The 23,120-nt window shown below is 43.8% G+C and overlaps 1 protein-coding gene and 2 long non-coding RNA genes across 7 annotated transcripts in view; 1 reads left to right on the top strand and 2 right to left on the bottom strand.

Annotated features, from left to right (window-relative positions):
• MPPED2 (metallophosphoesterase domain containing 2) overlaps nucleotides 1-20,466 on the bottom strand; it is a 113,658-nt gene extending 93,192 nt beyond the window's left edge. The window contains exons 1-2 of one of the 5 annotated variants that reach the window (XM_064426028.1): nucleotides 20,165-20,466; nucleotides 15,201-15,443 (exon numbers count right to left, since the gene is read on the bottom strand). In XM_064426028.1, the coding sequence (XP_064282098.1) occupies nucleotides 15,201-15,328 (128 nt within the window). In that variant the 5' untranslated portion in view covers nucleotides 15,329-15,443; nucleotides 20,165-20,466. Of the gene's footprint in view, nucleotides 1-15,200; nucleotides 15,444-18,143; nucleotides 18,998-19,110; nucleotides 19,241-19,367; nucleotides 19,624-20,164 lie in introns of those variants that run through there. The other 4 variants (XM_064426031.1, XM_064426030.1, XM_064426029.1 and 1 more) reach the window with 4 other exon arrangements.
• On the bottom strand, nucleotides 110-14,145 carry LOC135303835 (uncharacterized). The gene is made up of 3 exons (XR_010365226.1): nucleotides 12,117-14,145; nucleotides 5,925-6,015; nucleotides 110-2,345 (listed from the first exon to the last, which is right to left on the bottom strand). It is a non-coding gene; the product is annotated as an uncharacterized LOC135303835 (long non-coding RNA).
• On the top strand, nucleotides 14,018-15,060 carry LOC135303838 (uncharacterized). The gene is made up of 2 exons (XR_010365229.1): nucleotides 14,018-14,132; nucleotides 14,181-15,060. It is a non-coding gene; the product is annotated as an uncharacterized LOC135303838 (long non-coding RNA).
• Nucleotides 20,467-23,120: the final 2,654 nt, after the last annotated feature.

Here is a 23,120-nt window from a genome sequence, read left to right as displayed (position 1 = left end):
TGTATTGTAATACAGGCACGAGGGCTGCTCCTGCCAGCAGCAGCACCACCCCCAAATAAGGAGGGCAAAAGAGAACTCATAAAACCTCTCTTCACACACCTCCTGGCATTGTGAGGGCTACAACAGTGGCTTGAACCACTCAAGCCACGCTGGATGTCACAAGAGAACTTAGTTAGAGCAGCCTAAAGCAGCCCCAAGGTGCAGGTCTTGGTGAAATCACTGTGCAGATCAGATTGCTGACCCAGAGTTCAACATCACACCCAAAGGTTGTGGCAAGACTTGACTAGGTGTGCAAGTGAATGCTTCCTTTCATCAATGATTAAGCTACACAAAAAAGGCAAAAGTACCACAGGAAAAGAAAAATATAAAAATTCCTTTTTTAGCAATACAGTTCAGGAGAATATTCCATGGCATCTTACTGTTTCTGCAAGGACAGTGAATACAGTCTCAAAAATCTTGATCCCAGAGGAAATTGTCACAAAACTTCCATGCACAGGGGCTGCATTTCACCACTTCAAAACATTCCCCCAGCAACGATTACAAGCTTGCCTTTCAGCTGTGTATGATGGGGCAGTGAAAGCGCACAGCATTGAAGTTCTCCCCTCTTTACCATTTCCATAAACATTTAAGTCAGGTGCTGCAGAGCAGCATCACTGAAAGCTCCTTCAAGTTTCATTCCAAGAGGGTCAGGATCAGCCACCCCCTCTCTCACTGAGTGCAGGAAGCAGAAGAATGAGAAAGTGAAGCTGTCAATACAGGGAATTGTCTGTATGCCATTCCTCTATGAAAACACAGGCACCGTGGAACCCTAAAAGACCTTTTCAGGCACTGTGGCACTGCTAACAGCTAATACAGCAGGAAAGGTTAAGTCAAATACTGTATTAGCCAAAACTACAACAAATAAACAGCGAAGTAGCCATGCCTTGCATAAAAATGAAACCCTAATGAAGAAACCCAGCACAGTTTGTTGATACCATGTGCAGTCTAGGCTACATGCATAATGTAACAGTGCAACTGCTAACAGCAGGCTCACAGAAGATAATTTACACTTGTTTTTATGGACATGAGGAACTGATCTTTGAAGTTGTCCCTAATGAGATGCTGCTTGGCCCTAACAGCATCCTGAGAGAACGTGCTGGGGTTGGTTGTTTTTTTTTTTCTTTTTTTGCCTTCCCTGCATCCGGTGCATATTTATGATGCAGAATCCAGAGCTATTTAAATTGCACATGTGCACTGGTGTCCCCTCCCTGTGCCATCACCGAGCCAGACTCCCACAGTGGGGGAAACACCTCCTAAAATGTCTCCATTCAGCTCCAAGCCTTTGCTGTAATTACCCAGCCCACCTTTGCTAGGGACCAGAAGATGCTCAGGGGTTAATGAAGATGGTTCTTTTTCCCCAGTGCTGCTGACCTCAGGAGTTGATTGGAGCTGCCAGGTCAATTGGCAGCTGGATCACACATGGCAGAGGGCACAATCCAACCACAGGCACAGGATCCCCAGGGGAAACACAAGCGCAGCTCTGCAGTGCATTTCAAAAACACAGGCAGCAGCAGTGGTGAAAAACTTCACAACAACAAATTTCCCTGAGCAGCACGTGGTGAAAAACTTCACAATAGCAAATTTCCCTGTGCAACTACTGTTTTTGTAAAAGAACCACAAAAAAAAATACTTTTTACTGTTTTCGTAAAGGAACCACAAAAACCCCATTTTTTTCATCTTGTACAGAAATCTCCATAATATTAACAAGAGACTTTTCTCCCTAAGTAAACTCAAAAAATACTATTTCAAAAGTAGTATACTAACTATAAATTTGAGGTTTTGTTTCTTTACATTATCAGTAAAAAAAAAATTGTAAAGAGAAAAAAAGTATTCTAAAAATTTGTTTAAATTCTTACTACTATTTTTTTCTTTAGTTACTACTAATAAAATTTTCTTTATCCCCTTTTAAAATTTTAAACCTACTTTACCTTTCTCCTAATCCTGTCTTCCCACCTCACAACAAAAAATAAGTACCTAAGTAATTAACCAACACTAAAACCCACCACACTCATCAAAACATTAGTTTAAAAAAAAATCTCAAAATTAAAGAAATCTTAAATTAACAGACAAAAAACCACTACAGGAAAAGGTTTTTGCTGTGCCCTAAGGCTACACCCACCTGTGACAGCCTAAATTATACTCTTTCTTCCATAGTTCTCCCAGGCAGAGCCATCCATAGACCTGGCTTTTTGATTATCACTGCTTCAGGTTCAAATATTCAAGTAAACTAAGTGCAAACTAAGGCAGTTCAAGAAACTTTTTCATGCTCCATTCAAATGGTTTTTTCTGCAGCTTTTGGGAGGGTGCTAAAATCATAATATTATAATAAATAAATAAATTTATTTTATATAAATATTATATAATATATATTATACAATATAAATACGCTATTATATAATATTGTTATGCTATATTATATTATGTTATATATTACTTTAGTTATTCCATCAGAGAATCAGCATTAAACTCTTAAATTTCTGTCTTTTTCTGTTTGGAAAATAGAGAGGGGGGCAAAAAGATCCCTAAAGTCTTGGAGCATACCTGTCAGCACTGTCTGTGCTGTATGAATGCAGAGCATGGTGTTTAGGATTAGATGGCTCAGAGGACAGTTAGCAGGATGCTTGATTTTTCATTTAGAGCTCATTATCTAATAACACACTAAACAAACAGAAATTCTACCCCACTGACAGCCGTTTGGTACCTCGAAAAAAAAAAAAAAACCACAAAAACCAACAAAACACAAGAAAATATTCTTCTTTAATTCCTATAAACACCCTCTTGGTCAGCATGACCATGTTTCCGTGCAAACAACTACAAGGCTTAAGTCTGGAAGTTCCAAAATCTAAAAACTTTTTGTTAAGAAAATAATGAAACACATACAAAGACACAAAAGACAGATTCCAACACAGCTATATATATATATCTATATATATATATATATCACACTGCTGCACTTCCTTCTAGGGCAGGAAAGTCTTTAAACACATATGCAGGCAGTAATATTGTAATAAATAAACATGGCTATATGTGCAAGGTGTGATAAGAGCTTCACCTCAGGCCAGCATCTTATCTCAGGTTATATCTGGGTATTTGAGATCATTTACACATTTCTCTACTTCCATTTATTTGGCATCTCCAGAACATTCCTCCTATATTTTATTTTGTAAGTGTCTGGACCCAAAGGAATGGCACTGTCTCCTTATAGACAGATATACAGAAAATTGCCATGTCTTAGTCCAAATTTTCTACAGGAACCCATTTAATTTGAACTAATTAATAAGAACTAATAATTTAATTTGAACTAATTAACAAGAAAAAACCTCTACCAACTTCCTGGCTACAGGAGTTTCAGTTCATCCCTTTTAATTCTCCACTGAGTGAGATGATTCACAAAAGGTGAATGATATACATTTGAATATATATGTACATGTACATTTCTCATGCTGTAGACTGACATCTGTAAAAGCTGCTGGGGAACACTCACTGAAAATAGTGACAGTATGAAATGATGGTATGAACAGACTCTCAAGGAAGCCAGGTGATCCAAAATTCATTTTCAACCGCAATTAATATTCTTCTTGACAATCTAGACCGGATGCAAGGATTCTTTTCAGGAAAATAAGCTCAGTAATAATGATATCTAAAATAAATGAGCCAGAAGACAAAACAAAATCCCCCCAAATTCAGACCACTGTAACACCTTGAGACCAGGGATCTCCTTTTTGTCCTCACTCAAAGAAAATGAAGACTTCATGCTACATACACACATTTTTAAAGCAACCTGTGTCCTCCAGGGCACAGTGGTGGTGGTGACAGATAACCAAGAAGACATGAAAAGTCCGTGCACTAAAAGTCTGTGCTTTGTGCCAGTGACGTGCCAGGCTCTGAGAGGAGCAGCGTGTGTGATCCTGCCATGAAGGCAGCAGCCATGCAGAGCAGCTGAGCAGAACACCACCAAAGGTCACAGTGGAGATAAAAAAAAGGGGGGAAAAAAATCATATACCACCCCTAGTATTACCACCAGCATTTTAATTCTCTGAGGGTGTCTGAAATTCCTACTACAGCATTTGATCTGTGCAGTCTCATTATGCATTTGTAGGAGAAGAACTGTCCTCAGAACTTGATACCAACAATTAAAATAACCTCCAAAACATCTAACAAGTCACAATATGAATCATAACTCTCTCTCAAAAACCCAAAGAGGGTACATAGGTGGAAACTTTCAATGTACAGAATAGTATCGAGTGCAGAACAAAATTAATTCTTCTTTCAAACAGCCCTTGTTTAACAAACAAGGTGATTAAAAAAAATCAAACTAATGTCAAGAGATAGAATCAAAATGAAACAATTAAACATTTTCAAGTAATTCAAAGATTACATCATATATCATATATATAATTATATGTAATAATATATAATGCATATTTATGTTTTAAATATTAAATATATTTATATTTTATATTTATCTATACATTTTTACATATATGATTGTGTGTTTATTTAGTTTTAATTTATTCACTGTTTCACCAAAAGTGAATGCCTGGATGACTTTAAATTTACAAAATAAACACTCCACAAAGACAAAATTTCCCTCTTCCTTAATATCTGTCAATTACCATAATCTTATATGCACACTGCTAGCAACCAGAGAAAAGAAGTCCTTGAAAGAATCATTGCTTAAAATCGAGGGAGCCACTTAATCTGGTATTTTTAAGTGGCAGATCCTGTCCCACTGGAAGCAATAATGATGTCACTAATCACTGCATTTCACAAGTACAGGACAAGGCTCACATTTATTAAATAGGCTGGCTGACATGAAATTTCAATTCTGAACATTATTTTCCCCAAAACTACTGCTTCACCATTCACGGGAGAGCAAATAACCCATTGTTAATGCTCACTGCTGGCCAAGAGCGGCTGTAAGAAAGGAGTAATTAAAAAGTAATGACTTTTTTCCCTTTGTGCTCCCTGTATGAGAGGAGCAGGAGGGAAGATGGACTGGCCTGGCACCTTTTCTTTCCCATCAGCTGGTGCAGTATCCAAACACTCAGCAGTGATGTGCTGACCTTCATGCTCACAGCCACTACACCCCATCCCTTAGCCCGGGGACATGGTCAAGGTGTAAACAGCGAGTTTGCTGCTTCCAGCTCCACCAGAGCCAGCCCCTCCATCTCACACTCCTTCCTCCTGCCCTCCCCCAGCCTCCCTCCATCTGCTGCCCTCCTGGGAAGGCACAGCTCCCCTTAATGGCTGTGTGCTTTTAAGTCTAATGTGCTGGATAGAAGTTAATGCCCACCACGCTAAGTGGAGACTCTGCTGCAGGGAAGCCTCTGGTGCTGGTTTTTTCCCTGTCAACATCCAGCAGAATCTCTGTAGCCCTGATGTCAGCCAGGGTGCAAGGAAGAGAGGGTTTGGGAATATGAAATTCACGACCTGTGACAAAAACAAACCTTCAAAGACACTACACTGCCCAGTAGTTTAAATAATCCTTCAGTAAAAACAGGAGATGGTTGGGATTTTATTTGTCTCTCCCCTCAAATGATTTAAATTTAGAAAATATGCCCACTATAAAATAGGGCATATAAAAATAAGGGCAAGCATTTCTCTGTCAGTGGAGAGCACAGGTGAACTTGGCTGGCAGCAGAAATTCATGTTCTGAAGACAACTGTATTTGGGGATTACGAATTCTGGATTATGACCTGTTCTGCGGCCATCCTCTGCCCCCTCTGAAAGCTCCAGCACTGCTCATGGCCTCTGTGCCAGCAGCAGCAGATCCTGCAGGATACACACAGCCCCAGTGCTGGCAGCAACCTCCAGCTTTATCGAGGTCATGACCAGGCTGTAACTCTTCAGGAGATAAATAAAATGACTGCAATGCCAGGTACCTAAACTTTATTGTTTAGAACCCAAACTTGCTGTTTTCTGCTCCAGCCACTTGGTACTGCTCCAGGAACGTTGTTGGGTGCAACTTTTTGTCTGAAAAAAGCAGCAAAATAAAACCCATTAAATGGAGTCTAGTCTCATTTACCACAGGACAGAACTGGTTTGGCTTCAAGTGTTTTAAATGCACACATGTTCGCCATTTTATTTTATGTCCTCTTAACTTGCTGGATTTTTTTTTTTTAATATCTTTAGCAGTTAACATATTGGTTTATATTGTGGTGGACCTGGCAGTGCTAGATTAATGGCTGGAGTTGATAATCTAGCCTCAACAAATCCATAATTCAGTCACAGCCTCCTCCTAATTAAAAACAAGCACACAGTAACACAAAACTTCAGCTACAGTACACCACCTAAAAATTGCAACCTCAATGCAAAAACTCACATCAAAACTGAAGGTAAATGGGTAAAACCTGAATTTCCAAATCCCAGCAAACAAGCTGTATCTTCTGAAGTAGCTGCCATGAAGTATGTGCATGCACATGTGCATGCAGGCTCTTCTGCACTGCTCTGCTGTTCATTCCCATCACAAAGAAGAGCTGAGAGCCACTCTCAGGCCCTCTGCAAGCAGGAACAACCTCCTCATGTCCATAAAACTGCAGCTGCACATGCCAAGTATGATTCAAACCACTGGAAACAAGAAGTCATTGCTCCAAGGACCAAAACTCACAGCCTGCTGGAAAATCTACTCCTAGGCACTCGGAAAAAACTGGAATTATGCAGGGAATCATTTCCCCATGCAGCATGGGGGGATTTCCTGCCCAGCAGGTAATGCCAACACCAGGCTGGGCTCTGCCTTCCCAGCAGCAGCTTCACAAGCTCAGTGCTCAGAGATGCTTTGAAGACATCCAGAGATGTTTTAAAGGCATGTCCCTGCCTCACTGTACTTCTGCTGTGCCTAAAAGCATTTATTTTCTCAAGTTACACTGTGGCATGTTACAGAATTCAAAAGCAAGCTGTTTAAATGTTTCTTTGACAGGGAAACACACTAGCCCTCCATTTCTGAATTTTTCCATGATGTTAGGCAACTGACCCCAAAATTAAGCCACCTCTGGGGGCCCATGATCAGAAATGTAACTTCAAAAAATTACCACGCCAACACAGACTACAAAAAAATCAATATCCACAACCAACACTTGATCGCTTCTGAAATAAACTTCTTGCACCACTAAACCTCTTGCATCAAACATAAGCAAGCTGCATATAATAATTTAACACATAACAAAGACATCTAAACTCACATTGTTTACAGGGTTTTCCTTTTGCTTATTTGTCCAATTAAAAAAAAAATCTAGCAGGAGCTTACAAAAGAAAGAGTCAGATGTGTGATAGGTAGCTGCAGCACTTTTTTTGGAATAGCCATGTGTCACAGCAAAGGGAACAGGCTGCCTCATCCTGCCACTGGAGAAAACCATGAGCCAAAAATTCTCCAGTGGGATCTGCAGTGTGGGGCCTGCAAACTTAGTTTTTAACTCTCTGTTTGAAAATCTATGCTCTAGAAGTTGTTTCACAGAACAGATTGTATCTCACCCTTCAAGCACTAAATAAAAGCAAGAATTTGCTCCAATTCTGCAAGAATTCCACAACAATATCCCTACTGCCCTGGTATTTTAAAGAAAGAAATTCACAACTTTCCACTGACAGCACAACATCCTGATTGCAACATAGATCCATCTTTTTTGTCAAACTACTTCACAGCAAAGAGTTTCCTGGGTGGGTACTGTGGCAGGAGCCACTGCTGCACAAAGCATTCCCGGTCGGATCCCATCACACATCTCCCAAAATGTTTTTGGGAGACACACACACACATTTGTGTGCTGTACATAAACTTGGAAGTGCAACTCAGCTGTGTCTCAGTGTGACTGACCACTAAATGAACCCTACAGCCAACACTATAGTCAGATCATGTAAAGAAAATTTCCTTTTTTCATGCTCAGTTACTGAGTGGGGTCTTACAGATAAAGTGTTTGTGACCTGAAGGCTTCTCTGCAGGACTCATACAGCACAAAAGAACACCAACACACATGAGCACAAAAAACTCCTCTTTCCTCCCTCTCAGGGTTTACCAACAGCAGCCAGACTGACTCCACAAGGTGTTTTTACAGCACATTTCAATGAAAATCTTCCTCAGTCTCATTTCTGCACCAAAGGTGAACAAATTCCCCCTTCCCTCGCTCCCTGCCCACTGGTGGGTCCATAAGCACATAGCTCATGGCAGGTATTTCAGCAGACACAAACAGCTTGCTTGCTGGGGTTTGGAAATTCAAGTCTTTCCCATTTACCTTCAGCTCTGATGTGGGCCATGAAGGTTGCAATTTTTAGGTGGTGTGCTGTAGCTGAAGTTTTGTGTGGTTGTTTTTAATTAGGAGGAAGGTGTGACTGAATTATGGATTTCTTGAGGCTGGATTATCAACTCCAAAAATTAATCTAGAAGTGCCAGGTTCACCACAATATAAACCAGTAGGTTAATTGCTAAAGATATTTAAAAATTAAAAAAAAAAAAAATTCCAGCAAGTTAAGATCACACTAAGCCAGCTCCCTGTGCTGGCTGCCCCTGTGACCCTCTGCTGGTGAGGCTACACCAAAAGAGATCACTGGAAGTAGATCATTGGAACAAAACAAAAAAACCCCAAAAAACCAAAAAAACAAAACAAAACAAAAAACCCACGGAAACAAAACTTTGGATTGGAAAATTCTTGGAAAACCAAAAACCCCATCCCACTAGAAGGACATTTGTACCCTGGACTGTCTCAGTGTCCATCCAGCAGCCCCCAAAAGGCTCTGCCAGCTCTCCAGGGGCAGGCAGGAGCAGCAGGTCCAGCTCTGAAGCCTTTCCCTGTGGCAGGGATCTCCCCCCTGCAGCCCTGAGTAACTCCAGGGACTGGTGGGTTGATTTTGAGAGGCACAAACTGCTCTGGCAGCCTGGTCCCACCAGCAGCACAAGTGGGGTTTGTCACCGACTGAAACCAGACCTGGCTTCTCTCTTAGGGCAGGGTGATGTGGAAAGGCAGTAATAACAGGGCAATGGTGAGAAAAAAACAAATGCTTTAAAGCTACATGATAAAAATTATTTTAAACCTATATTTATAATAATAAGAATACATTTATAATGATAATAATAATATTGACACTTTTACAGCATTAGTCTTCCAGGGATGTCAGGCCATTTTTTTAAAGGTAGGTTGGTATTACTCCTTTTTACAATGACAAAAAGAAAGGTCAGAAATTTAATCAATTGTTCAGGAGTGCTTAGCATATGATGACTGCACTGTATAGATGCAATACAAGGGGCCTAAATTTGAATTTTAATTTCAAAACTGAGCCTTACATCACCTCTGTTATGAACACTTTCAGTATCCTCCACCCCTCCAGCATACCAAATAAGTGTAGCTTCTTTAAAAAGCTATTTTCATTTTACGCCTAAACTTAAAGTTTAGAACTTAGATGCTGCTTAGGTTTTTGCACAAGTAACTTTGAACAGTATAAAAATCAGTGAGATGGCAGAGATCTTCACTCACACAGACACACACAGGCAGCAGTAACAGTTTCCTAATGACAGGGGAGCAGCCAGGGAAAGGAGACTAAACCTGCACCAAGGTGAGCTGAGCATGAGCCAGGACCCCAGGAAAAAACCCTGTTTTAAGTGCACTCATTCACAGTACTCCTGTTTCCACAACCAGAACTTAAATGTCACTTGACTGTTTCAGAGAGTATTTATTATATATTTCTAATAAAGAATATTAAATATTATATTTTAGAATCAATCATTTTATCATAAATACATTTATAATAAATTAGTATTCATAATTAATTGGTATTTATATATTTATTTAATCATAAATATTTATTTGGAAAAATAAGTAGTGAAAAGAAACCTGAATGGTTATAAGCTGTGTATGCTTTTGTAAAAAAAACCTATATTTTTTAAAATAGATATATATTTATATTTATCTATATAATATAAAGTATAAAAATAAATATATATATATTGTTTATACATAGTGTTATTAATGCCATTTTTATATATAAATTATATCTATTTTATGTATTTATTTATTTTATATATATATTTGCTTCTTTTATATATATATAGTGTGTGTTATTAATGGCCAGAGCAACAATTTCCAGCAAAACTCCACCAGCTCTATCACATCAGCAGCAGCTGAAACAGCCTGCCCAGTCAGGTACAGCTGACTGCTCCAAGACTGAATCTCTTTTTTTCTCAACCAACAACATTACATGTACCAGCTCCACTTTTCTGTAAATGTCAAATGAGTTCATATTTTGCTAATGCCAAATATCACACACCTTACACGAAACTAAAATCCAGGCTGCTGCAAATCAAGTCCACGATTTGCCACTAATCTCAGGGGGAGTTTATAAAGCCCATTAAATGCAGGATATTTTCCCCAACAAAACAAAACAAAAAACAAAAAACAAAAACAAAAAAAAAAAAACAAACAAACAAACAAAAAAAAAAAGATCCTCTCTGTCAAGGTTAGCAGTCTAATAAGACTCTAACAATGTAAGGTTTCATCACAGCTGAAAGCTTTTCCTTCTATGATCAAATAGATGCGGGTTTCTTTTTTTATTATTGCATTCTGATTTTAAACCAGGATTTTTAACCACATCTCTGATTTTAAGGAAGTTGCAGTACTTAAGTTTAAAATTATTTAAAATTCTGTCACTGTACCCTACTTTGAAGTTTCAGTTTTATATATTATAAATATATATACATATATATGTATAAATATAGATACACATGTTAATATATACATATCTGCAAACAGACATTTAAGTACTTTATTCAACCAAATACATATTTTCACCAACATAAAACTCCGCTTATACTCTTTAAAATAAGAATATTCACAGGGGAAATTGCTCTAGTACAGAAAAGGCAGTAAAATTATATAGTTACAGATGGAAAAATGTATCTCCAGGTATGAATAAACTTATTTAGAGGACTTTAGCTCTGGCACAGAAACCCATACCTTTCTCACTCCCCTACTATTGAATTTAAACCAGAACAAAGTGTTAACATGCATTCAAACTACCCTAAAAAAGAAGCCACCACTCCTCTAAAAGGCTCAGCCTGCAGGGGCTATATCTATTTTATTATTTTATCTTCACAAAACTCCCCCATCTTCACCAGACAGGCCTGTCCAAAGGGGCATTATCCATAACAGATACACCAGGTTTATTTCACTCTTTTTTTTTTTTTTTTTTTTTCCCCTACAAGCAAATGGGGGTTGCACCTAAACAGGAAGATTTTTCTGTCTGGTTAAAACTTAAGGAAGGAGTTTTTCATTTGAATTTGTCCCCAGGCTTTATCTCACTGCTGCTCACTGCTAGCAACCTCACACAGAATATTTCAAAAGTCTAAACAGGCTGAAAAGCTGGTTTGGTTTAAAAAATAAACACCCAAAAAACCCCTCAAATATACTCTTATGCACCTAAGGAGCAAGAAGCCGTTCCCTCTTTAAGTCATGATTCTTGCCAAAAAATTTGAAAGTACAAAAACTTTAAAAAGAATAATAATCAACATGAAGCACAGAGAAGCATATTATAGGTGATATAATATTAATAACTATAACATTATAGTTATTTATTAGTTTGCAGCTGTGCTTGAAAGCAGGGGGCTAAGATGATGCTGTTAATTAAAACTAAACACTAACTTGACAGAGCATTCAAATACGAGCACTTTGTAACAGTCAGAAAGTAACTAAGACCTGTGGGTGGGAGCATCGCTTCAAGATGACAAAATAATTTTTAAGATTACATCCCTTTATGCAAAACAATTGTGCAGCAAAAATTGCCTTTAGAATACCTGTTCAAACATTAATTAGTAAAGAAATGAAATTAAATAAAATTAAATGGTTGGACAAACTGATTTAAAAACTACACAGACAAAACTGCTGTTGCTGCCAGCCCCAGCAAAGGGAGTTGTAATAAATATTCTGTTGTTAACTGACACTATGTTTCAACAAATTGACTAAGGAGTATAAAAAATACATATAAAGATAAGAGAACTCTATCCCAGCTGATTGAACTACATGAAAGGCACAAAATAAAAGTGAGAGAAGAAGCCCAGGACATGTGAAGTGGCAAAGTAGTGCCAGTAGTGCCTTACTCACCAGATTTATGCTGGTGATGTTCCCTGGACTCTCCTACTCTGTAAAATCAGAGTTAGGCCCAAAGGATACAGGACCTTGGAAATGGCTCAGAGTAGGCCAAGGAACCAGTTCTCACCTTTGCACAGCATATCCATAAAGAAATTGCTCCTAAACCCAGTATTTCCTTTAGCAAAGAGCACTGTCCTTAAGCTGCAGCCAGCTCCTGATTTATGTCCTGCAGCAATAGATTGCCCTGCTGTTCACATACATGGCACAAAACTCAGCCCCCATGTTGCTCCACTCATTTCTCTTCATCCCATGATTTTTAAAATATATTTTTCACTAGAGAATAAAGCGTCTTCAAACTCCCTCTTAGGAAAAAAAGACAAAAAAAAGAAAAATAAACCAACAAACCACACACATGCATCACTCTAAAAGACAGCAACAAAGAAAAGCAGACTGTAAAACCAAATCAAATCAATCCTGGCAGCTGCAGCAATGTAGCACTAACAGAGCCAGAACAGGGTAAAAAGATCATGGTTTCTTTGTTAATACTGCTTTTACCAATTTTCTCTTAAGATTTCTCACTTGATGACAACCTCTTTCAGATGAACACACCAAACTTCCATTACAATACATTAAAAGCCAAATAAAGACTCCATCTGAAGCTACCACAAAATCCAGTCTCCTCTCCCCAGCAACAATTCTGCTGTTCTCACATCACACAAACTCTCAGCACACTCAGATCTTCACTTCCTTGCTGTCCTCTACCTGGCAGAATCCCCTCTTTTGTTTCTCAACAAGTTTTGTAAAACCTGTTATTTGCTACCCAGACCTGTACCTGAACTCAGCTCCTGCACTGGAACATGTCTGTCTGCTGCCACTGTGAATCTGAGACTAATTCATTGCCAGTTTTTCGAAATTTTGGCCTCCCTTTCATGCGCCACACCCTGCACTGAACCCAAATTTCTGATTTTAAGGAAGCTGCAGTATTTAAAGTTAAAAATTATTTAAATTTTTCTCACTGTACCGTACTTTGAAGTTTCAGTGTTTATTTCAACTGCAGAGTTTTTCCAAACAAGTATCTTTCACGACATCCATCAAGTTAGTATCATTTTACACTATCACTTAGAGGAGTGCCTCTATGTTTGTGAGGTTTTTAAACAAAGCATGAGCAATTTTTACAGTGTTGAACACCACACTTAGTCCTAAACGCAGCTCCCACTCAAGTCAATCTCAACAGGAAGGGGTTCTTTAAAACTGCTTTCTGATTTTCTTTTGTTTGCTTTGAATTCGTTCTCTAAATAAGATTTGTACTTAATGTCAGTCAGAAGCACAGCCTGGAGTGCAAAACACGCAACAGAAATTTGCTGGCAAAAGGTCTGAAAAGTGAACTGAGACATGGAAATGTTTCTAAAAATCAAAGTTAATGGGAAGTTTTCCACCTTGAAAAGTGATTGCACGACAGACATTTGTCAGCATCCTTCCTAAAGTTGCCTTTAGGAACATTGTAACCACATGAAATCCTATTAGAAGGTGCTGAACTCCTACATTGTGACTCTTCCGGCAGGCTTCTACATAACAAAAATGCAATGAAGTACCATAGAACTTTCCCCCCTTATTATGCAAAATCCTTATCAAATTCAATAGTGCGACATGGTTCAAAATCCTGCCTAACAATGGCTCGCAGGATGTCCAGGGATGTCGGCTTTGTTTTAGTTTCACGTGCTTTTCAGTCTATTAATGCTAGGAGAAAAAGAACCTTCACGTAAATAACCGATAAAGATCAAACCCCACTAAACAATGGGAAGGAAATACAAGAGTTGGAACCTGTGCTCTGCTGAGCAAGCAGCCCTTTTGTGCCTAGGTGCCAACCCTGGGTGCCACAACAGCCAGGAATAACGAGGGGAGGGAAGGAGGAACCTCCACTCCAGATCCCCGCTTGCCGTGCTGTTCCCTTGGATGGGGCCGGGGCTGGAGCTTGCAGGGAGGTGAATGGAGGGTTTGCAGGGAGGTGTCCGGAGGGTTTGCAGGGAGGTGTCCGGAGGGTTTGCAGCTCGGGCCAGGGCTGGAGCTTGCAGAGAGGTGTCCGGAGGGTTTGCAGGGAGGTGTCCGGAGGGTTTGCAGCTCGGGCCAGGGCTGGAGCTTGCAGAGAGGTGTCTGGAGGGCTCGCAGCTCTCCGGAGGAGCCGCGGGGCAGCCCCGGCTCCTTTGTGCGGCAGGTTGCGGGTGGAATGTGGAATGCGGCACACGTTCCGCTCGCAACCGGGAGGACAAAGGATTCGCTGATCGGGGGGGAACAATTAGTCCCAATTAGGCCTATTTCGCAGCTGAGTGTAAGCTGCTGGGGGAAGGGAGCTTAAATCTTACAGCAATGGGTCCCTCAGGCGAGTGAAAGCAAGATCAGTGAAGTGACAAGCTTGAGAGCACGGGAGTGCCACCGAGGTGGTGGCACCGAGCACCTCCATCCAGGAGAGGATGGAGCTCCGCTCCTCAGCACACACCGGGTGCAAACCCCGCTAACTGTTAAAAACAGCTCAGAAACTGTTGTAAAATAGTTTATAATTGTTAAGCGCGTACTGTTAGTTTAGTTGTTATATTGTAAAAGGGGTTAAAAGGGCAATTATAAGAAATAAGGTACTCAGCGTGCTGCATTACACACAAGTAAAGCGCAGCAGCCCCCAAGCGAAATGAGCGAGCCTGGATAGAACTGTAACGGGCCCATCAAGCGCCTTAAACCTTCACACAAATGAAGGATCCAAAAAGAAACCAATCCAAAAAACAGGATAAAAAGGGGCATCTGAGCCAGGGAAGCCGTGCTGCTCCACCTGAAACATCAGGGACATCGCTGCTGAAGAAAATCCAGTGCCAACACTGCAGTATCCCCGATGGGAGTGCTCCTGCTCGGCCCGCAGGCCGCCTTGCTTTAGGCCTTTCTTATTACAATAAATGCTGAAATCACTTTAGTACCAGGAGCCTGGTCCCATTTTTAACACTGACCGTTCTGCCTCTCAGCTCCCATGGGTAACTAAGGCGATTTCCCAGTTTGGCCGGCTGTCCTGGAGCAGGCACATAGCAGGCACGCGGGCAGGGAATAAATACTCACATGTGCACGTGGGGAGGCTGGAAGCGGCTCTGGTTGATGTTGTAGTGCGTGAACGCCTGCGTTGGGTTGGAGCTGTACTCATCCACCGTTATGGTAACTTTGCCTTGTGAAGGAATTCCATGAGCCATCCTTCCTCCTTATGGACATGAGCAGCTCACAGCTTCCCAAGGCCAGGGGCAGGGCAGGGCATTGTGCTCCGGGCGGATCCCGACTGCCAGCAGCTCCGCATCCACGCTGCGACCTCTGCCAGGAGAGAGAGACAGCACACGAGATGTAAGCACACACTGACCTACTGCTCCACGCTCTCCTGACTTCCGTTCAGATCTGGGACCTGTTCAGACCTGAGATCTTTTTCTGTATTCCTGATGCACCCATCACCCGTCTCCACGCATTGCTATTCACTTTGGTTTTTTTTAATTACCTCATCATCCAACTCCATCATCATTAGACAAATCCAAAGGACGAATGCTTAAAGTAAGGCTTTATCTTCAGAGGGTGGGGGAAGGGGGAATAAAATATCTGTGTTGAAAGCTCCAGTTAAATACTCTCCATTTGGTATCCTTGATTTTAAATAACATCTCGTGTTCATTGCAACCATGAAAACTCACAAGTGGACCCAGCTTCCTGAAGGACAAAAGACTATCCACAAATATGCACACTTATTTTCAAGCTGCTGCTGCGGCTTTAGAACACTAACAACTGAGAAACTTACAAGAAACTGATGTAAAGAACGTGTTACAATTGCACAGCAAAAGGCACACCCAAACACCTTTGAGTGGAGGTGTTTATGTGCCCAGAGTATCGAGGCAATGTTAACAAAGTATCCATATTATAGCTCACTAGCATTGAAACTGGTTTGGATTCACTGTTAGCAGACAGCGATCATTTATCTGACTTAAGCTTGATTTTATGCAAAAAATATTTCTGCATCAAAATGAAAGAAACAGGCTCATCCCTCTCTCTGCATCTTTGCATCTCTGGCTTCTCCAGAGTGCTCTTACACACACTTTGAGTCAGGCCTGGATGTGTATTGTCACATCAGCACAGCCCAGCAGCCAGAACCTCCCAAACAAGCTCCACTGAGCTTCCTGGGCAAAATCCAGCTTGGGTTTCTCCAGTCAATAGCCTGGGCAGATCTCAGCTGCCTTCCTTTCCATTTCTGTGGAAATGGATCAGCCCATGGTCGAAGGATACTTTCAAGACGAGCAGCTCTGTAAAGGCCCCGTTTATGGGGCAGGTCCTCAGCTGGGACACACTGTGCTAGCTGCCTGGACTTGGTGAAATCACCACTTTCCACTGAAATTCTTCCCTTTAGCCACCAAGAGTGGACTTTCCCTACCTGCAGTGCATTGCACAAAAGTAAATCCTTGCTTACTGGGAAGACAAAGAGATGGGAAAGAGAAGAGAATGACTTGAGCCCTGAGCATCAAACCAAGCAATATTTTTCCAGTGCAATTTCCCTGGATTTCTCTAGCTCCCAGATAGAAATGTGCTTGCCATGTGTAACGCTGAGCATTTGAAATCTTTGATTTGTATTCAAAATATATTTTTAATACAAAGACTAATTTCCAGTTTGGCATGAGGCACGATGAAAATGCTCTGCAAATGGCAGATGGCCTGCTATAGGCCATTTATTTTACTATTTTACCACCTCAGGCCTATGTAGGCTTCCATATGTTGGTTGGGTTGAGACATTCTGCAACCTTCGTCCTGGCAGCTCGATTCTATCCTTCATCTTCTTTAGTGTTGGAAGGGAAAAAAGCAAAAGGAAAAAAAAAAAGATGAAGATGAAATGAAAAGGAAAAGCAGCAGTTTAAAAACTGTCACTAGAGATGGCAGAGCACTGTAACTGTGGTCACAGCCTGGTCCTCCCCTGTGAGACCTGGAGGACCTCTCTCATGAGAGCGAGGTTTCAGCAGCAGAAATCAGCAAGGGTGAGCTTTGCTGGAACACATCTTTGCTGTGCTAGATGCCATGGAAGATGCTGCAAGGACTGCTCACACATCGTAGTGGTTACCACGCCAAGTTTGCAGCTGTTTCCTGAATTTCCTTTACAATTATATTTCAGTGTTATTTTGCATAACAGTAAAACACAACACCTGCTTCAAACTGCAGTTCTGTTCCAAGCGCTGCAGTTCTTTTGAGATAGAAACTGTGAAGAGTGCACAACAGCAGAGCAGCATAATTGCCCTGTACTGAGAAGTAAATACAAATGAAAACATCTTCCTGCCAGAGAAATTACTGTCATTAACAAGACAGGCCACCAGAGCTCCCAGAAAACAAAAAATAAAATAGTTTTTCTTTTACACTGCAAGAACTTTGGAGCCTTCATATATTAAGAAGTAGTGTGAAAGCTACATGTGTAATGTTATTTTTTTCCACAATTAAAAGCAACAATATAAAACAATGCATTAAACCAACAACAAAAATATGCTTGAGCTTTCAGAAAAGCTAAATTACACTGTTTTCAGGAACCCAACATAAGAAAGGTCAGAACATTAAATTTCATATTGTAGTTCACTCATGGAAGAAAAATCTAATTTGTTCACGAGAATGAATTATACATAAAGATAATAGGCATTTTTTATAATGTTTGTAACAGTCCACGTTACAGAAAGAAATTGCAACTAACTGGCGTAAAACAAATGACAAGAGGACACTTAAAAAGCTGTATTAAATACTTTTAAGTTGACTCTCAGTCAGATTGTAAGTGTATAAGCTGCAATTGCTTCCCACTGTTCTGATCTTTAATCTTCAAAATAAATCTGTATTTAAATTGAGACAAAGCTGAACAAAGCATCCTTTTCAAATGAAATTCAACAATTGCCAGACTGGAGATACATGTATAGTTTGAAGCTGGCTTCTGTGTCAATTCTCTCAATTTCCATTTAATACTCCAAATAGAGTACTACAGCGCAACTATCAGAAGTATCTAATTATTACCTTCTTTACTCTGAACGTCTCTGAAGAAAATAGATGAAAGAAGCTGAACACTTCAAAACTTTAAAACAAACGTATCTTAGGCCCAAAATTAAAAAAAAAAATTAAAAAAGACTTCTTCGAATCGCTACCATTCTTCTTTCTCCAACTATGAGCACTACTTGAGGTTACACACGGGAGATAAGTAACAAAAAAAAAAAAAAAGTTGGATTATCTTCCCATGTATCACGTAAAACAACGCGTAGTATCTTCCACGCCTTTCGAGGCAGTTTTGAATAAGAATGCCTGTACTAAAAACCCAAATGATGCTTTCCCAGCATGTTGCCTTTTCCCAGATGCAGGCTGTTACCCTTTCGCAGCGTCTATCTGTACCGGCGGCAAGACAGGAGATGTGCCGTTGTACACCCTGCCCAGCGTTACAGGTATAAACCGGCGCTTTTTCGGAACAGGGCTGGCCCAAACGTGGGTGCAGCTAATTGTGAGCCTGTACACTGCCGGCCTGTCAAAAAAACTGCCACGAAATCTGCACAGGTAAGTCAATTTCAGTGTGGCGTTACATCGCACAGAGAGCCACTGACACAGAGAGCTCTGCCTATGCACGCGAAAAACCCATTTCCCCAAATAAAATATTTACGCCTTCCTCATCTGAATTTCAAAAATCCGCCTCTAGCTGGGCTCGGGCTGTAGCAGAGAACGCTGAAAGGCAGGAGCCGGGAAGGGTTAACCCCGTGTCAACACCTTCTGGTGATCCAGGCGCTATCCCGGCGCTGTTACACCGACACGGCAGCTGCACCCGCCCGGCCGGGGCCGCGCCTGCCCCCGGCTCCCCCGGCGCTCCCGGCCCCGGGGGACCCGCCGGCGCTCCCCGAGATGCTGCGCCGCAGTTTGCCCACAACTCCGCGCTCCACTACGCACCGAGGGCCGGACCGACTCTCGCCCGCCCCGTTCCCCCGCCGCCCACCCCCGGTACCTGGGCTGCCCGCCGCTCCCCACCTCCGCCCGCCGCCGGCTCCCGGGCCGCCCCGGCCGCGGCCCCGCGGGGCGCCGGGCTCGCCCCCCGGTGATTGATGGCTCCGGGTGGCCAATGGCTCCGGCGCGGCCCCGTCCCGGCGTGTGCCGCAGCCCCCGCCCCGCGCCCCCCGCCCCGCGGCACCGGGGGCATCCCTGCCCCGTCTGCGCCCTACGTGCCGCGCCGCACAAAGTTCGCGCGGCCCCCGTGCCACGGACCGAAGGGGCTGCCTGCGGGGGGAGGATGTTCGGCTCGGGGGAGGGATGCCATGAACTCCTCAGCGGCCGCGGGGAGAGCGGCGGGGCCGGGCCGGGGTGGGGGGTGATGCCCGCCGCGTTTTATTGCGGCGGTGCCGACCCCCGCACCGCGCCCCCAGCCTCTGCAAAGCCTCCGAGTGTCTGAGGCCTCCGGGATCAGGGCTGCCGAGCGGCTTTTCTGCCGGCGAAAGGGCGAGGGGCAACTCCTCCGGGGAACGCCGAGCCAAGCCGCCTTTCCCTCCTTACTTTTGCGGCGTGTCCCCCCCTCGCCCCCAGCCCCGGCTCCCTGGTCCCCGCGCCCGCCGGGCTGCTCGGCGCTGCGCCCGCCGGCTGCCTCCCGCCCGCTGGCCCCGGCCGGCACAAAGCTCCCCGGCCTACCCTCCCGGCCCCGCCGCCGCCACCCCGCCCGACCCCGCACACCGCCCCCGGGCCCGGCCGGACAGCGGCGGAGGGCGGCGGGGGCACGGCCTGGGCAGCGGAGCGGGGCAGGGCAGCCTCGCTCCGCGCCGCCGACATCGCCGCCTGGGCTGCGGGGAAGCGCCGCACCGACCCGACCCGACCCGGCGGGCTCGGCGGTCACGGCGGGGGCCGCGTTCATCCCCAGCATTGTTTGCGGGAGGCTGGAGCGCCGCCGCCGCCGGAGCTCCCGCCCGCCCCCGCCGCTGCCGCCCATGACACGGCACCTCTAACCCGCCGCTTTGTGCGCCGCTGCCCCCGCCGTGCCCCGCTGCTCCCGGCACCGGCCCGGGGCCGCTCACCTTCCCTCCGCCGGCTGCCGCTGCGGGCGGGTCGGGGCTGCCTTCAGCGCGGGCAGCGGGGCCGCTCCATGGGGCTGCGGGGGCGCGGCCGGGGCAGAGCCTGCGCCCGACCCCGCGGCGGCGGCGGCGGCCCTGGCTGCGGCTCCGGGTCCGGCCGGGCTCCGGCTGCGGGAGCGGCAGCGGGGCGGCGGCGAGGGCGGGCGCGGTGCAGTGATCGGGGCTGCCACTGGGGTCAGGGAGCAGGCACCAGGAAACACGGCGGCCACGGCGCTGCTCGCACACACACACACACACACACACACACACACACAGACACACACAGACACGCACGGCTCCTCCCGCTGCCTCGCTCTTCACCCCCCCGGGCAGGCAGGGAGGGAGGGAGGGAGCGAGCGAGCGCTGCTGCATTTCCCCCGTGCTGCACAGGCTCCCCACGCTGGAGGCACGGCTCTCGCTGCCGGGGTCACAGAGCCGGAGCCCCCCGGGACCCCCTCCCCGCTCGCTTGCTCGCCCAGCGGCTCGTCCGCTGCCCACCGAGACGGCAAAATAAATAAGTAATAACCGCAACAATTAAAAACCCCCAAATCCTCGGAACGGGTTTTCGCATCTTCCGCCGCACCTTTCGTCACCGGGTGTTGATGCGGTGCCCTGCTCCTTTGTAGGTAGGCTCACCTCAGCCACCAGAAACAGCAGGGTTCGCCTTTGACGCCGAGCATTGTCTCAGGGTAACTGGGGCTTTCCTATGGAAAAATAAAATCAGGGATGTGGCTGTTGTCTTTTATTTTTCCCCCTTTTTTCTTCCCCCTTTCACCCCCGCCAAAATCACAGCAATTGTGTCAACAGCCACAACAGTAACAAAGATTTGATGGGTTTGTTCTTTTACTTTCAAGACAGAAAATGGAAAGGGCAGTCTTTCAAAAATATATTACAACGAGGAGAAAGAACGACAGAAAGAGAGAAAGAAAGAAAGAGAGAGACAGAGAGAGACAGAAAGAGACAGAGAGAGACAGAAAGAGACAGAGAGAGACAGAAAGAGACAGAAAGAGACAGAAAGAGACAGAAAGAGACAGAAAGAGACAGAAAGAGACAGAAAGAGACAGAAAGAGACAGAAAGAGACAGAAAGAGACAGAAAGAGACAGAAAGAGACAGAAAGAGAGAGCAAGCCCAAATATTTCTGAATAGTTGAGCAGACAGAAAATAAATAGCAGGCCTCTAACAGGGAGTAAGTGACCTATATATTTTAAATAAGTAATTTTGACTCTAGCCAACCTTCAGACATGCATGGCAAGAAGGCAGGTTTTTCTTTGTTGCTGAAAGCCGTGAGAAGGGTCTTCTGTATTGCCAGGCAGAAATCCACTGGGATGCATTGTCCTGTTTAGAAACACGGCAAACTAAAAAAAAATCAACCTAAAAAAGACTAAATGGCATAAGACTTTTTCCCCAAATTTACCCTTTCACTCTGTTATTTTTTTACAGTTATCATAACTTTTGGAAGAAGCGAGCACTGTGAACCACCACAGGAGAATTCCCGTTTCAGACAAACAGGCCCACAGATGAGTTGTCCTCCTGACCAAATCAAAGCAACACTTCAGGGAAACTTTTCCTGGAGCAGAGTCTGAGGCCGTAGCTGCACAAGTATTTTTAGCTGACTTATGTGACCCAGCTGTAAAGCCAGCAATCCAGCATCCCACCTGTGTCCCTGCCCTCTGGGGAGAACAGGGAACCCCACCAGGAAACTGATGCACTCAGCACCAGGGAAGCCTTCTGCTCTGCTGTGGGTCAGCCTCCTCGCCCAGTCCACTCACAAATTCTACTGCTGGGACTAGACAGGGAGAGAGACGAGCAGCTGAGGGTGGAAAGAGAACAGGAGAGCTTTCCTGGTCCCAGGAACACAGAGGGAGAGGTGACAGGGAGCAGGTTTGACCCTGAGCCTCCTGTATCCCTCCTCCACACTCACAGCAGAAGGACTTCTGTTTTGTCTGTACACATCTGGAGCCCCTGGCACTACAAAAAGGAGCTCCTAGCACACAGGAACAGGGAAGGAGCCTGGGTAGGGGATTAGGAAGCTCACAGACCTTCTCTCTGGTAGCTGGAGGGAGATCAGACATTTCCCTGGCACTATGAGCATTTACTCACTAGTCCTTACACACAGCAAGCCCTGTGGCCTCCAAGTTCCTGGTATTTGGGTTTTGCTTGTATGAATGTAGAGTGGGACCTGCTTCTAAGGTCACACCTTTTTTCACAATAATGCTGCTCAGCAACAACAGCAAGCTGTACCACAGTCATCAGGAGCACTGCTATTCATACACGACTTGACAAACTCTGAAACATTTTCTGCTAAGGGCACACAACAGAACTTCTCCCTTTTACAAACTGCCTGTTTTCAGTATGCTTTCCAAAGAGGTACTCACTTTAGAAACATGCTGGCCCCAGAGCTGCTAAAAGAAGGAAAAAATATTTTACTTAAACTGATTAAAGGGTTTTCTGAGGGAAGGAGTTAGATGCTGCTGCCTATCCTCACTAATTCACAAGAACAGCATCAAAATGCAAGTACACAAAATTAAAATATCTATATTATGGCTGGAACATGTATTTGTTAACACACACTTGACAAGAGGATTTCAGAGATAAATTCAGAAACCTAAAAAGTAAATGAGATGTCTATTTTGAGTGTCACAGGACTGATTTTTCTAGCTAGGTGAAATTCAAAACAGTGAACAAACAGCTTTTCTTTACCTTAATACCTCCTATTAGTGATAGTGAACAACAAGTTTCTGTTGTACATGAAACTTTAGTCATGTTCAGAGTTGGCACTAGACTTTGTTTTTTCACGTGTACAAATCCAAAGTGATTATCATCAAATGCACAGATTCAGGAGATGCATGTTAAAAATTACAAAACACTATAGTATCCAGAAAAGCACATCCATTCTTCACAATCTATTATGTCATCTTT

The sequence above is a fragment of the Passer domesticus genome, chromosome 6 (assembly GCF_036417665.1).
Source record: "Passer domesticus isolate bPasDom1 chromosome 6, bPasDom1.hap1, whole genome shotgun sequence".
Classification (NCBI taxonomy): Eukaryota; Metazoa; Chordata; class Aves; order Passeriformes; family Passeridae; genus Passer; species Passer domesticus.
Note: the sequence above shows the minus strand (reverse complement) of the source record. Positions and strands in the feature narration are given on the sequence as shown.